The sequence below is a fragment of the Carettochelys insculpta genome, chromosome 1, assembly GCF_033958435.1.
Source record: "Carettochelys insculpta isolate YL-2023 chromosome 1, ASM3395843v1, whole genome shotgun sequence".
In the NCBI taxonomy this organism is placed as follows: Eukaryota; Metazoa; Chordata; order Testudines; family Carettochelyidae; genus Carettochelys; species Carettochelys insculpta.
The window spans coordinates 236306967-236323152 of NC_134137.1; the positions used below are offsets into that span (position 1 = coordinate 236306967).

The window sequence follows — 16186 nt, forward strand, 5'->3', positions numbered from 1 at the left end:
TTTTCCATCCTCATTTTCTTCACTTTATGTATGTGTTTGCGGGGGAGGGGTTAAGGAGGCAGATTAGTTGCTGTAATTTCTCATAATAATGTACTTCTGGTTTGAAATGACCCATCTGGTTAAGAACTTCCCTTTTCCTCCCTTCTGTAGGGTATCTATCTACAGGCTCTGGCTCTCCTCCTCACCATCTCACCACACATCATTAAGGCTCCTCATTTGTATTTGACTAGCTCAGAATATAGTTAGTTCTTCCATAGACTGGCCCCTTGTGTTAGTGGCTACGTGTATACCCTGGAGTCACTAGTGGGGACAGTGAGGTTCTGGGAGAGACCATGAGCTCAACAAAGGAATCCCGCCCAGGAACTGCAGGTGAGAAAAGGGATTTCATTGTACTCTGCGGGGTGGGGTGAGTTAAAATAAGGATTTGGGAAGGCAGTGACGAAGGAGTAATGGAGGAGATCGGTTATGGGAAAAGACCATGGAGAAATGGGAGAGCAATAGTTGGAAAGGATGAGATAGAAGGGCAGAGAAAAGGGTGATGTGGGAGGCTGGAGAAAGGGCCCAAGGGAATTGAGGAAGGAAGAATGAAATTAGGAGAGAGATGCAGTGACCTCCTATGATCCCAGAGAAGCCATGACCAAGGAGAGGTGGCAAATACACCCCATTAAATGAACCAACTGAACCACATTTGGCTGATTTGAACCCTAAACATTTATTCCTGTTTCTATAAACTTTCATCTCATTACCATGCCAACCTCTGACCTGACCAGGTGCTTTGACGCCCAATCACGATTATTTTCAGTGTAAACAATCAAATTTGTACAATTTGTCTCCAGCTTTGACTGACTTTCATAAGCAATCGTCTGTAAAGGGCAGAGCTGGACTTTCATTCCTTCAGGCACAGACCTAGTGTGAAAGGTGAAGAAGAGAGACAGGTTACGTGCACACCACAAATGAAGGGAGGATTGTAGCCCAGATAATCAGACCTGTGTTAGCTTTAATCTCACTAATGTGGACAACAATTTCAGCAGAGATGCGGCAGCAGGGGCCCCAGCAGAGGTAAACAATGCAAGCACCCACACGGAGGCCCCAGAGAGCATGCCCTGGCACAGGTAGCCAATGCCAAAGCCCGTGCCACCCTGTCCTCATTACTTCTGTTACCTGCCCCAGCTATATTAAAGGGGCACAGGGATGCCTTACCCACACTGCAATTGCGCCTCCCTTTGTCTTATAGGCATGAGCACAGAAGGAAATGTCTACACTTTGAGCTGGGGGCGTGATTCAAGGAGACATACCCAGGCTAGCTCTGGCTGAGCAAGTGCCCTAAAAATAGACTGTACCCATAAAAGTGCAAGCAACAAGAGGGGCTGGCTGCCACCAGAGTACGCACATCAGAGATGCTAGGTATCTCATCAGGACAGCTGTACCCTTCCCTGCGCTCGGCTCCATGGCTGCCACCTATTAAGCAGGATAGCTTGATCAAAGCTAGCGAAGGTCTGTTTCCTCAAGCTGGGAATCACTCCCCTGGATCAAAGTGTGGACAGGTCCCCAAGGAGCAAGAAAAGGTGGAGTGCGGAGAGAGAAAGGGGGACAGACAATGAACCAAAGGGAATGAAAAGGGGAAGGAAAGGGAAGTAAAGAAGACAGGGGTTGAAAGGTGGCGTAAACAGAGACGGAGGTGGAGGAGGAGCGTCCAGTGAGTGAAAGAAGGAACGGGCGGGGAGCTAAGAGCTGCGAGATATGAGGCGAGAGGTTCTGTGAAGAACAGGAGGTGCTGGAGGACCAAGCCATGGAAAAGAGAAGGAAGAAAGGGGAGAGAGGAGGAGAGCTGGGTTTCTTGGGTAGGGAGAAAAAAGGGAGAAGAGCTGGGGTACTGCCTGAATCCCAGCTCCTGTGTATGAGCCGCTTTTAATTATAGGTGCCCGGGTCCAGGTATAATTCCAGGAAAATCTCTTGCCTCTGTCTCAGGACACTCTTGGAAAAAGAGGGTCGTGGGCAGGTCAGAAAGATCCCACATGCCCCTCCCCAGAGGCTTAGGTGGGGGGTGCATTCAGAAGGGACCTGCAGCAGCAAAAGGAGCAGCCCCAGTTCCTTCAACACTGCTGGATCACCCCAGACCTTCCCCACAGCTGCATCTTCTGGTGCTGGAGGACTGGGCTGCGGGCAGGCTCTCCTGGGAACTGCAGTAGTGAAAGCAGTACAGCAGGGGGCTGACAATCCCAGGTGCACCACCCCACCAAGACCACCTCCGACATGTCCTCTGGCAGGGCTCTACAGACCCCAGGACATGCAGCTGCTTGGAAGGGCTGGGGGCAGAACATCTGAGCCAGAAGAACTACCAGGATGGGGCAGCCCAGTGGCCCGATGTTCTGCTCCTCTCAACAGTGTTATTCTGGACAACCCTGTGGCTCAGGAGTCCCAAATGCTGTGGGAGGAGGATAGATCCTCCATCCACATAACATGGGATGGGCTGGGAAAAGGGAAAGGACGGGGAAATGGGGCAGGGAGAGGTGTCATGGGGGGTGGATCACATGGTGGGTCACATGGGGAGGTCACATGGCACCCTTTAGCTGGTGCTCCCTCTTGTGTCCGTCCCATTCATTGTGTCTCCTTCAATCTTATCTCTGGAAAAGTTGTGTGATTCCTGCTCTTGCCTTGTGTATTTCAGACCCTGCTGAGAAGAAGAAACTCTGCCGCTGGCTCAGCCCCTGGATCATTCTTGTTTGTGCCCTAGTCCTCAAGGCTTGTGTCATCTCCATCTGCGCAGGTGGGTTTTGGATTCTGTTTATTTGGATGCACTGGAAAGGAACAGTAAATGTATAACCCAAAGGGATTTTGTTTTTCTTTAGGATCTGTTCCCCCTGCTTCTTCCCTATCTTACAGACCCCAAAAGGATCACAAGTAAGATAGTGGCTGGTAAGTTTAGAATCAGAAAAATGAAATGCTTGTAAAGTTAAGATGTGGAACTCCCTGCTTCAGGGAATCAGCCAAGTCTGGTGCAATGGCTGATATAAAAGGGGCAGCATAATTAAAAGAAAGGTAGTAAACCCTCACACATTGGGAGTCAAATGATCTCTTCAGGGGTCAGGAAGAACCTCCCTCCAAACATAAAGTGGGGCAGACAGCCAAATAGGTAAATATCGTATTTTCGTTTGAAGCATCTGACACAGCCCCTGCCAGAAGGTTGATGCTGAGCTGGATGGAACATAGTCTGTTCCCTTCCACTGCTCCATCCCCCACTGTGTCCACTGATAGAGAGAAAAAAATCTTCCCCTTCTGAGTCACCAGCGCCACTCCTGCAGCACATATGTGTTTCTGGGTGGTTTCCATCCCAAATAGAATGAAGCCAATTAAAATTGCTGTGATGTCACTGGCTCTCCCTCTGCTTTCACGCACACCTACTGGAGGAAACACCCTGCTGGACAGCCAGGAAACATTGCCTAACAATGAGGAGAGAAAGAAACATCTCAAGGAGAGATTTGGGCGAGAGTCCAAACATTTGGGCCTGGAGCAAGCCATGAAGAATAGAGTATAGGGACCAATCCTTCCTTAGCTGCGAAAGAGGAATGGGGGAGGAGATTTGGAATGGACAGCAGGCAAGATGGTGCAAGGGTACAGGGCCAGAAAATCGTAGCTATTAACTAGCAGTGGTGGAGACTGAGATGGCTCCGCAGGATGAGAAAATGATAAACAGAGCCATTCGAGGGTATTAATTCTAATTCAGGAGAGTGGGTGACTAAAGGGATCCGTTCTGAGCCCTTCCTCTCTATGGGCATCAGTTTTAATTGACCCCAAGCTGTGGAGATCAGCATGATAACTAGAGGATGAGATACAGAGCTTTTCAGCGGTTGGACACTGGTTCCAATTTGTCCTCATTCCAGGGGACTACAACGGCTCTGGAGAACTGGCATATGAGCCTTTTTGCAGCCAGGCACCTGTTCCCAGCTGCAATGTCTAATATTTTACAATGTTTTTAATTAACCAGATTTCTTTCAATATATCCAGAGCATTTGTCCTCACTGAGGATATCATTATTTACCAGTCCTGCAGGTACTTGGCCCTTTCAGTTCCTACTTCAATAGGAATGAAGGTGCTTCAGACATCAGAAGATATCATCATACACTGGTGGAGAGTTCAGTTAGCCCAGTTTCAAGTTACCTGAGTAAAAAGGCCTCAACATTTTAAAAAATGGGATGTATTTTTTTCTTCTTGCCAAGCAGCAAGACAGGTCAGCTACTTCCAACCAAGCATAACATATGGGTCATAGCTATGCATAAGAAAGTTCTACTCTAATCACTCCAATTCTGCTTGTCTATTAGAGCACTTGAGATATTTATAAAGCTCTCTGCGTCCTACTCCCAGCTCCAGGAGTGTTTGGAATTTATGGGTGGATACACTCCTCTGTAAGGCTTTGTCTACACTGGAGAGTTTTGTCAACAAAACCCACGGATCGTCCACCTTCCCAATGCATTCTGCTGACTGAAAATCAACAGAACATGGCACTTCTGTCAACAGCATTCTGCTGCTTCCCCACAAAGCAAAACACCTCTGTCAACAGAGATCTGTCAACAGAAAGGCAGTGTGGACATTCCGGAGGAGGGAAGGCCTCTGTCGACAGACAGGGCTTCCGTGACACCAGGAAGTCCTGTTGGCTGTGCTTCCAGTTGGCTGTTTCGTTGAGAAAGCATCTGGGCAATCCAGCTGCTCTCTGTCGACGGAGTAAATCGCTCTTTTGATACACTTTGCAATCTGACCACAATCTGTCAACAGAAGTTTTGACAAAAGATATGGTCCAACAGGAACTTATGTCAACAAGTTTCTCTAGCATAGACATAGCCTAAAAGTCAGAGCAAACTATATGTTTTGTCTATCCAGAGAAGTGCACGCTCAGATTAATATGGCAGGGCAGCTATAGCTGGGCTCAGGTGATGCTGTTATTCACAGTTGTACAAGTTCTTTTTATGTCATATATCATCATTCAGGTTTAGAAGAAATGATTTTCATATATGTTATGGCCAAAAAGGATCAGCTGACCTTCTGAATATCACAAGCCATCAAATTTCACTCAGTTATTCTGGAATTGAGACAAATTACTTGTGTTTGACTAAACCCTCTCTTCCAAAAAAGCATCTTGACTTGATCCGATGACAACAAGAAATGGAGAATCCATTGGTTCCTTTGGTTGTTTGTGCCAATTGTTGATCACCCTCTATTAAAAATAGTGCCTCATGTCTAACTTAACTGTGCTCAGCATTAACTTACTTGGTTCTTGTTCTGCATTTCTCCATGAGGTCACAGAGCTCTTTATTAATGTTATTTTCTTTCTGTGAAGATAAAGACAGTATAATCAAGTCATCTCTTCATCTTTTTGATATGCTAAAGAGATTGAGCTCTTAAAGTTTCTGTGAGGCATTTTTTCGCACTTCTGAGTCATTTTTATGTCTGTTCTCTGCAACCTCTTCAATATATCAGCATTAGTGACTGAAGAGAATGTTAAACAGTAGCTAATAGAGATTCATCTTTTTAAATCCAAAGGCTCAGACAATAGACACCAAAAAGTCCTAAAAAATGTGTCTGAGGTCTCTAACCCACTAGTGTTAATTTTCAGTAAGTCTTGGAATTCCAGGAAAATTTCAGAAAAGACCAGAAGAGTGATATTGTGTCTGTATTCAAAAGGCAAGTTATATCTTATGGGCCAGTTAGCCTGACACTGATCCCAGAAAAATATTTAAAATGTTGATATGAGAGACTTCCAATAAAGCATTAAGCTGCATAATAGACTCTCCTTAAAGAGCTCCCAATTTGCAATCACCATTTTCTGCTTAAATTGCTCCTCCCAGTCAGTTCCACTCATATGCACACTCTCTCTCTCTCTCTCTCTCTCTCTCTCTCATAGTTGGCTGGAACTGTCTTCTGTTTACCCCTAAGGAATGTAACTGGGGCACGATCACTGATCCCTACACAGCCACCAAGTCCCAGTCAAGTGATTAATTCATCTTTATCTGTTCATGATGTGGTTCAAAATATGGAATGCATCTTTTCTTAGAAAACGATCATCTATCATTTTCACAGATTGGAACTGCAGTTGGCAAGGGATGTGAAGGGTAACATTTAGGGTTTCTACAGGTATGTGAACAATCAGAGGGTGATCAGGGAGTGTGTGTGGCCCTCACTGGGTGAGGGAGGTGACCTGGTGACAGATGATGTGGGAAAAGCCAAAGTACTCAGTGCTTTTTTTGCCTCTCTCTTCACAGACGAGGTCAGGTCCCTGGCTACGGCACTAGACAATGCAGTATGGGGAGGAGGTGGGCAGCTGTTGGTGGGGAAAGAACAGATTAAGAGTGAAGTGGACAGTGGGTTGCAGGCCGGGCAGTTTAAAGAGGGAGAGAAAGATCCTGCCGCTGAAGAGGCTGTCCAGTGAGTGAACTAGAACTGCTCCCCCAGTAGCTTTGTCCACCTTCGGAAATAAAAAATGCTGTTAATGGAGTCCAACAGAAAGGAGTCATATAAAAAGTGGAAATTAGGAGAAATTACAGAGGATGAATATAAGCAAACAATACATGTATGCAGGGGCAAGGCACAAAGTGAGTTCAAACTAGCTAGAGACATAAAGGGTAACAAGAAGATACTCTATAAATACTTTAGAAGCAAGAGGAAGGCCAAGGACAGGGCAGGTCCACTACTCAGTGAGGCGAGAGAAGCAATATCAGGAAACTTGAAAATGGCAGAGGTGCTTAATGACTTCTTTGTTTCAGTCTTCACCAAGAAATCGGGTGAAGAAATGCCTAACATATTGAATGCTAGTGGGAAGGGGGCAGGCTGAGAAGGAAAAATGAAAAAAAGAAAAATCAGATGTCTGCAAGTCACCAGGACCTGATGAAATGCATCCTGAATACTCAATGAGCTGATAGAGGAGGATCTAACCTTCAGCTATCATCTTTGAAAAGTCCTGGAAGTTGGAGAGATTCCAGAAGACTGGAAAAGGGCAAATATAGTGCCCATCTATAAAAAGGGAAAAAGAACAACCCAGGAAACTACAGACCAGCCTGTTTAATTTCCATGCCAGGAAAGATAACGGAACAAGTAATTAAGGAATTCATCTTCAAACATCTGGAAGAAAATAAGATGATAGCTAAAAGCCAGCATGGACTTGTAAAGAACAAATCATGCCAGACCAATCTGATGGCTTTCTTTGACAGGATAACAAGTGTTGTGGATAAGGGAGAATTAGTGGATGTGGTACACCTAGACTTTAGTAAGGCATTTGATACTGTCTTGCATTTGGGACCATCTTCTTATCAATAAACTAGGCAAATACAACTTAGATGGGGCTACTAGAAGATGGGAGCATAACTCGCTGCATAACTGTTCTCAGACAGTAGTTATTAATGGCTTGCAGCCATGCTGAAAGGGCATAACAAGTGGGGTTCCTCAGGGATCTGTTTTGGGACCGATTCTGTTCAGTATCTTCATAAATTATTTAGATATTGGCATAGAGAGTATGCTTATTAAGTTTGCAGATGATACCAAGCTGGGAAGGGTTGCAACTGCTTTGGAGGATAGGGTCAGAATTCAAAATGATCTGGATAAATTGGAGAAATGGTCTGAGGTAAACAGGATGAAGTTTAATAAGGACAAATGCAAAGTACTCCACTTAGGAAGGAACAATCAGCTTCATACATACAGAATGGGAAGTGACTGCCTAGGAAGGAGTACTGCAAAAACAGAAGACTTAGAGGGGACATGATACTGGTTTTCAAGTGCCTAAAAGAGGGTTACATGGAAGAGGGAGGAAAAATTGTTCTCCTTGTCCTCTGAGGACAGGACAAGGAGCAATGGGCTTAAACTGCAGCAAGGGAGGTTTAGGTTGGACATTAAGAAAAACTTCCTAACGCTTAGGGTGGTCAAACACTGGACTAAATGGCCTGGGGAGGTTGTGGAATCTCCAGCATTGGAAATATTTAACAGCAGGTTAGCTAGACATCTCTCAGGGATGATCGAAACAGTGCTTGGTCCTGCCGTGAGGGCTGGGGGCTAGACTCGAGGACCTCTTGAGGTCCCTTCCAGTCCTAGTGTTCTATAATTCCATTTAAAAAAGCTAGATATACATAAATGTGTGGGTCTGGATTTAATGCATCCAAGGATAGTGAGGGACTGTTGGCAAATGTCATTGCAGAGCCTTTGGCCATTATATTGGAAAACTCGTGGAGATTGGGAGAGGTCATGGATGAGTGGAAAAAAAGCAAATATAGTACCAATATTTAAAAAAAGAAAAGGACAATATAGGGAATTATAGACCAGTCAGCCTTGTCTCAGTCCCTGGAAAAATCATGGATGGGATCCTCAAGGAATCCATTTTTAATCAATTGGGAGAAGGGAAAGTGATCAGGAATAGTGAACATGGATTCTCCAAGGGCAAGTCATGCCTGATCAATCTGATTAACTTCTGTGATGAGGTAACTGGCTCTGTGGACATGGGGAAGTCAGTGAACGTGATATACCTTGACTTTAGCAAAGCTTTTGGTATGGTATCCAACAATACTTTTGCCTGCAAGTTAAGGAAGCATGGATTGGATAAATGGACTGTAAGGTAGACATAAAGCTGGATAGATGTTTGGGATCAACAGGTAGTGATCAATGGCTCTATGTCTGGGTGGCAGTGGGTTTCAAGTGGGGTGCCTGAAGGATTGGTTCTAGGGCTCGTATTGTTCAGCATCTTTATTAAAGGCTGGATGAGAGGATGGCTTATACCTTCAACAAATTTGCAGATGACACTAAACTAGGGGGAGAGTTAGATACACTAGAGGGTAGGGATGGGGTCCCAAGTGACCTAGACAAATTGGAGGACTGGGCTAAAAGAAATCTGATAAGGTTAAAAAAGGACAAGTGCAGAGCCCTGCATTTGGGACAGAAGAATTCCAAGCATTGTTACAGGCTGGGAACTGACTGGCTACACAGAAGTGCAGCAGAAGAGGACCTGGGGATTACAGTGGATGAGAGGCTGGATATGTCAAGAGTGTGCCCTTGTGGCCAAGAAGTCTAATGTCATATTGGGGTACATTAGGAGGAACATTTCCAGCAGAGCTAGAGGAGTTGTTATTCCCCTTTATTCAGCACTAGTAAGGCCACATCTGGAGTATTGCATCCAGTTCTGGGCCCCCCCAGTATAAAATGTATGTTGATGCATTGGAGCAGGTCCAGTGGAGGACAAAGAAAATGATTAGAGGGTTGGAGCAAATGACCTATGAGGAGTGGCTGAAGGATTTAGGATTATCTAGTTTGCAGAAGAGAAGAGTGAGGGGTGATTTGGTAGCAGCCTTTACCTTCCTGAAGTGGGGTTCTAATGAGGAGGGAGAGACGCTGTTCTCAATAGTGACAGATGGCAGAACAAGGAGCCATGGTCTCAAGTTACAGTGTAGGAGGTGTAAGCTGGATATTAGGAAAAATTATTTCACTAGGACAGTGGTGAAGCACTGGAATGTGTTACCTAGAGAGGTGCTTGAATCTCCATCCCTGCAGGTTTATAAGTCCTATCTTGACAAAATCCTGGCTGGGATGATTTAGTTAGGGTTGATCCTGCATTAGGCAGGGGGCTGGACTCAGTGACCTCCTTAGGTCTCTTCCAGCCCTAGGATTCTATGAATTCTAACATTTCATGACATGATGTTGGTGTTGGGCCTGGGAAAGGTGATTGCCAGGGAGTTGTATACATCTGTAAAGAGGCTAAAATACCCAGATTCCACACACTCAAGGCCCCAACATCTGCAACTGCTCAGCAAGGGATGACAATGTTAATGAACTGTTTCCTGGACACTTCCACCTCAACACTTCCCATGTGAGCCAGATTCTTTTCTTCCCTCATTGATCGAGAAAGATTGCCTTGCACCACTCAGTCAGTAGAAGTGGTCTGTAGCACCAGCAGAGAGATGAAAGGCGCTGAGCTGCCCTATTCTCCTCTTATGGGAGATTGGTTTTGGTCTGTGTGAAAATAAACGAAACACGGGTAGGAGTGACCACACTGTGTCAGTGCTTGGCTAGGAGGGAGAAGAAATCATGTTGCACATGGAGGCAAAAGGAGAGAAATATTGGATTCATTCTCTCTTTTCTCTCCTATGCTAGTCTCTCTCCTCAAGGGAAATCCAAGCTGTGAGGTGCACAAGGCCTTGCCCCAGAGTTCCACAGACTGGCAATGTGTCGTGGGGCGAGATGAAGGAAAAGGTCAGTAACACTGAAAGAGAGAGAGGAAATCACCTCTGTATCCAGGTTCTGGGTGAGTGGCCTGGTTCACACCAAGGTCTGGACTGACATCAGACAGTGACTGTGGGGGAAATGGAGTCACTACAGCATCTAAGTGAAGGCCAAGGAGAGAAACAGCAAAGTTCTGCAAGGGCAGGCAGGGTATGAACAAAAAGGATGGTGGGGGCGGTTTCCAACTGAGAATGGTCAGAGGTGGGAGATATACAGGGAGAAAAAGAAGAGCAATTCAGGTTGAGGATGAAGAAATATTCTCTAGTGCTAACATTCCCATACCCATTATGCCAGGAGTCACCAACCTGTCAATCCTGGAGCCTCAGCCAGTCAATCACAATCTCTGGGCCACTCAAGTGGAGCAGGGCTCAGAGAAGCTGCCTGCCTGCCAGCTGCAGACTCGTCTGTGTGCTCCCATTTGTGGGAGGGGAACAGCATGTCTCTGCAAGTGGTCCACGCCCACAGCTCCTATTACCTGATTCCTGCTGCAGGGCAGCTGTGAGGAGAGTGCTGGGTGTGGGAGGTGGGAAAAGCACAGGGAGACATACTGTTCCCCTTCTTCCCCAGGGGAGCATAGAGACAAACCTGCTGCTTCAGAGATTGGCATTTGGCCATGGCAGGCAGGCAGGCAGCCTGTCTGAGCCCTGCTGCGCTGCTGGCAGGAACTTCCAGTGCTCAGCGCCTCCCAGACAGAACTTGCACCTCACACCCCCTTCTTCAGCCTTGTCCCAGCCCTGGCACCCCATCCCAGAGCCAGCATCTCATAACCTCACCTGCCCTCCAAAACTGTGACCCAACCGAGAACCACCTCCCAGAACCAGCACCCCCTCCTTCACCCTGTCTGTCACCCTAACACTCTGAACTGGCCTGGAGCCTTCTCCCAGAGCCAGCACGCCCTCTTGCACCCCCTCATAAACCCCAACACTCTGCCCCAGCCTGGAACCCACTTTCAGAACCAGTATCCTATATCCCCTCTTGCTTTCCTGCCCCAGACCTGATGCCCATCCCAGAGCCAGAGAGGCGGGAATGTAGTGGCCAGGGCTTTGGAGAAGGGACAGGGCCTCAGGAAAGCAGTACGATAGATCCCGGGTTGCCCTGAAATTTAAAAAGTGATCTTGTCTGTATTAGACTATGGATGTCTTCCCAACCAAAGGGGAGGAACCTGTATTAATTGATGGAGTGGGTTTTACCCAAGAACACTTATGCCCAAATAGATGTTAGTCTTTAGGGTGCCACGGGACTCCTCATTGTATTAACTGAGTCATGATTGGCTCTGTCCAGATGAAAATGTAAAGGTGCATGGCTAGAACACATCAGCTAGCCCACGTTCATCTACCTTGTCTTGTCCACATTAGGCTTACTGATGGTGTTAGTTAACATCTTTGAACAACTCATCATCCATCTTAGTCTAAACAAAGCTGCACAGCTGGGAGAGGTCAAACCCTTCAGAATAAACTGGAGGGAACAATTCAGCATTGTTCTTGGGCAATGGCAAAAATGTCACCTAGTGGAGATTTTCCATCTCTAATTATTCTGACTCCTTCTCCTTGGATTTCTCTCCCCTCACAGGGCGAGTCTGGACATGCTGCCCACGTGGATGGGAGCTCTTTCAGACTAGCTGCTATTACTTTTCTAGAGACATCATGACCTGGAGTGGTAGTAAGAGGAACTGCACAGGGATGGGTTCCCACCTGGCAGTGATCACCACAGAAGCTGAGCAGGTAACTCGCTGGGGTCAGGTTCTATTGGGAATTGAGTGCCCAGCCCCAGAAGAGATCTTCACACGCACTCACACACACTTGCTTTTGAATTGACCATATTGTTCTGGTTCCAGTTCACACAGTCCTGGGTTTCTTTAGCCATCAACACCTCAACCAGACTCACACTCCGCAGAGATTGCTGCCTGTTACTGTTTGCGAAGTAACTGGATCTAGGGAAGTTTAAATTGATTTTTCTTTCAATCCAGGCTTTCATTTCCGGTTATGCAAGAAGAACAGTTATTGGTATTCAAGTGGAGAATTACCATATCGGTCTGATTCAACGGGAGAAAGACCAGTGGGGTTGGGTGGATATGACTCCATATAACAAGACAGCAGCGTGAGTGCCTTTTGGGAGAGTGACTGTTTGCCATCCTCCTTCTCTTTCCAACAGATTCACAGACAGTACAGTGACAGAGAGATAACCGTGTCAGTCTGTATTCTATCAAAACAAAGAAAAAGAAGTCCAGTAGTGCTAGATTTTATTTTTGATTTAAAAAATAAATAAAAATATTGGCACAATGAATTTTTCCCTTGAAAAATATTGATTTTAATTTATTTTTTTTTCAAAACGCAGTTTTTGTTGAAAGTATATTTTGAGAAAAGATTCCTGCCTGGGTCTAGCAGAATTAGATAAGACAGAAACAGGTGAACTCACAATGTTTGGTTGGAATCCTGGTGTTTTTATTCCGCCCCCTGAAGCAGTTGGGAGAGTGACTCTGAAAAGAAGTAGAGAGTCAGAGCTCCTTTGGGCACAGGGTTCGCTGGAAAGGCAGGCTTGAAAGCTAAGCAAGGACAGGCTGCTTTTGTTTGTTCCTACACTGTGCAGGGAAACAGGACCTCTTATATGTTCTTTTTACCTGAACAGAAGTGCACCAAGTTATACAATGCACTTCTCCTCCCAACAGAAACAAAGAGAAAGCCGTGCTAGTTTATATACCATCAAAACAAAAAAGCAGTCCAGTAGCACTTTAAAGACCAACAAAGAATTTATTAGGTGATGAGCTTCATGTGATCTGAAGAAGTGGGTCTATCCCACAAAAGCTCATCACCTAATAAATTATTTTGCTAGTCTTTAAAGTGCTACTGGACTGCTTTTTTGTTTGGACAGACAATACAGTGGAGGGGTGTGTGTCTCAGACAAAGACCTCTGTCACCCGCTGGAGCTGAATGTTTCTGGGCCAGCAAAGGGAATGTTTCTTAGAGCATCATGGTCAGAAGATACAAAACCATTTTAGGGGGCTAAGGGAATCTCTCTGGATGATTCAGAGGTTATCATTTCCACTACAACTCTTTCCCCTGTCACTCAGTACGATATGTCTGGTACATAAGATGTTCTCTCTTACAGGTTCTGGATACCTGGGGAACCAAATAACCTCAATGTGGAAAATTGTGTTGCCATAGATACATCCCAAAAGGGGAACAGGAATTGGAATAACTTCCCTTGTGTCTTACCTTTTCATCGAATTTGTGAAACTGCAGCAACAAATATTTAATCAATTTTCCCTTCTCCCATGGACATGAGACCCAAGACTGAGCTCATCCCGCACCGTGGGCATCTCACCATGTGATCAGATTGGACAGATGTAGCACTGTGAGTCCTGGCTGCATGAAATGTGCAGGAAGGTGGGAGTGGAAGTGACTGAACTCAGTAGCGTGAACTCACAAAAAAAAATCAAGCCAATATATAAACTTCTGAAAATGTCAAAAGAGGAAAACCAGCAGACTTTAGCCAGGCTCTGCTCCTGATATCATAAAAACTGCATCCAATGTCTGTCAGCTGTCCAGTACAGAAAGTGGGCTGGGAAGGAGAGAGCCACAGGATTTGCCTTAAAATGTTGAAGGGAGACTTGCTATTCTCTGTATTAATTTAGCAAATGTTGCTAAATGTAATAACTTCTCTTGGGCCCAACATGTCAGTCCCCAGAAATATGGGGGCTGTGATGGGAGTGTCTCGTCATGTCCATGTGGCTCTGGTGTCTGCTGAGGGTGATAAGAGATTCAGCTTTCAGGAGACTGATGCAGAAGTAAATGTCCAAATCTCGTCACTCTTTGTTGTTCCAACCACACTGAAAACAGGTGTCTGTGCTTCCAACTGGGACTTGTTAAAATGCCACACAGTTCTCTACCCAATCCAAATGTAACTGTTTTTGTGATGACACAGAACAATTCATACCCAAAACAGAGAACATGTTTTCAATCAAGAGACTGATTCTAGACCAAATTTTCTAGAACTAGAAAGGATCTTTAAGCCCAGCCCTTTCCCATTGCCCAGAAGGCTTTTCTGGTTTTGATTCTTGTTTTTCACAAATTGTTTCTCGTCATGCATTTGCCACATCTTTGTCTACTCCTAGTTTTGCATGGCAGGAGCAATGGCTCTTCCACCACTTCCTCGGAGGAGGCCACAGCCCTACATCTCGTTGCTGATGGGTGTTCAGACAGAATGTCAGAAGCTGTGTATAAAGTTCTCACTGGATGTGTATCACCTCATACCATTCCATCTCTTACTTCTTACATCTCTATATTGTTCCCTTCCAGGAATTCACAGCTCATTTCAGGACAGTATCCACCATTGTGTTTATCTTAATAAAGTCAAGATGTAAACAATAGATTCTGATCCCATTCATTCAGGGAAGCCTGTTTCCTAAGAAACCAGCCCTGACCTCCCACAAAGTGAGAGAACCCAGGGTGCTGCTGGAATAAACTCTTACCCAGGGTCCTTGACTCACACGGCACAGGACAGCTTTCAGTTCACACCAGAGTGTTTCTATTGTCATTTTCAAAACACAGAAGATGGTCTGGTTAATTCCTAGGCCCTGAGCCCCACTCTCCCAAAAACTGCTAGGACAGGGGTGGCCAACCAGTTACGGACGAAGAACCAATGATAGCATTCAAAGGCCGCGTCTACACGTGCACGCTACTTTGAAGTAGCGGCCCCAACTTCGAAATAGCGCCCGTCACGGCTACACGTGTTGGGCGCTATTTCGAAGTTGAAATCGACGTTAGGCGGCGAGACGTCGAAGTCGCTAACCCCACGAGGGGATGGGAATAGCGCCCTACTTCGAAGTTGAACGTCGAAGTAGGGCACGTGTAGACGATCCGCATCCTGCAACATCGAAATAGCAGGGTCCGCCATGGCGGCCATCAGCTGAGGGGTTGAGAGATGCTCTCTCTCCAGCCCCTGCAGGGCTCTGTGGTCACCGTGTGCAGCAGCCCTTAGCCCAGGGCTTCTGGCTGCTGCTGCGGCAGCTGGGGATCCACGCTGCATGCACAGGGTCTGCAACCAGTTGTCGGCTCTGTGGATCTTGTGTTGTTTAGTGCAACTGTGTCTGGGAGGGGCCCTTTAAGGAGCGGCTTGCTGTTGAGTCCGCCCTGTGACCCTGTCTGCAGCTGTTCCTGGCACCCTTATTTCGATGTGTGCTACTTTGGCGTGTAGACATTCCCTTGCAGCGCCTATTTCGATGTGGTGCTGCCCAACGTTGAAGTTGAACATCGACATTGCCAGCCCTGGAGGACGTGTAGACGCTATTCATTGAAATAGCTTATTTTGATTTTGCTACATCAAAATAAGCTATTTCGATGTAGCATGCATGTGTAGATGTAGCCAAAGAGTCACAGGGCTGGAGGGCACTTATGATATATTTATTTTTATCTGTCTATGTATACAGATATAATACATATTTACTGGTAGATAAATACGTACATATATATAACACCAGGCTCAGTGCCCTCCTCCAGAACCAGGCACCCCCACCCCCTGACTCTAACCCAATCTCCCTCCCCTCCTCCAGACCTAGGCATCCCCAGGCCCTCCCTCCCCATACTCTAACTCAATGTTGGCGACTCATCAGAGCAACTGCCACCACCCCAGAGCCATTGCTGCCACCACAGCTGTCACCAAGCACTTCAGCCGCCAAATGCTGGGGCATGCATGCAGAGTGGTGTACAGCACTCCCGGTGCACAGCTCTGAGGAAGAGCGGCATTTAATGGCTCAAATCACTGCATGTGGCTCAGGAGCCACAGGTTGGCCACCCCTATGCTAGGACCTCAGTATCATCATCATCATCATCATCAATAACCGTGGGCTCAGCGCCCGTTGGTGTCAGATGCCTCTCTCGCTATTTCCTTCCATCTTTCCCTCTCCAGTGCGGAGTGGCTTAGTTTCTGTAGACTAGCTCCG

At 46.2% G+C, this 16186-nt stretch overlaps 1 protein-coding gene across 1 annotated transcript; it reads left to right on the plus strand.

The window, feature by feature from the left end:
• The first annotated feature begins 332 nt into the window (after positions 1-332).
• LOC142007110 (C-type lectin domain family 4 member E-like) lies at positions 333-13501 on the plus strand. The gene is made up of 6 exons (XM_074983648.1): positions 333-369; positions 2669-2767; positions 10120-10218; positions 11818-11969; positions 12215-12345; positions 13354-13501. The coding sequence occupies exons 1-6, from the start codon at positions 333-335 to the stop codon at positions 13499-13501; spliced, it is 666 nt and encodes a 221-aa protein (XP_074839749.1).
• Positions 13502-16186: the final 2685 nt, after the last annotated feature.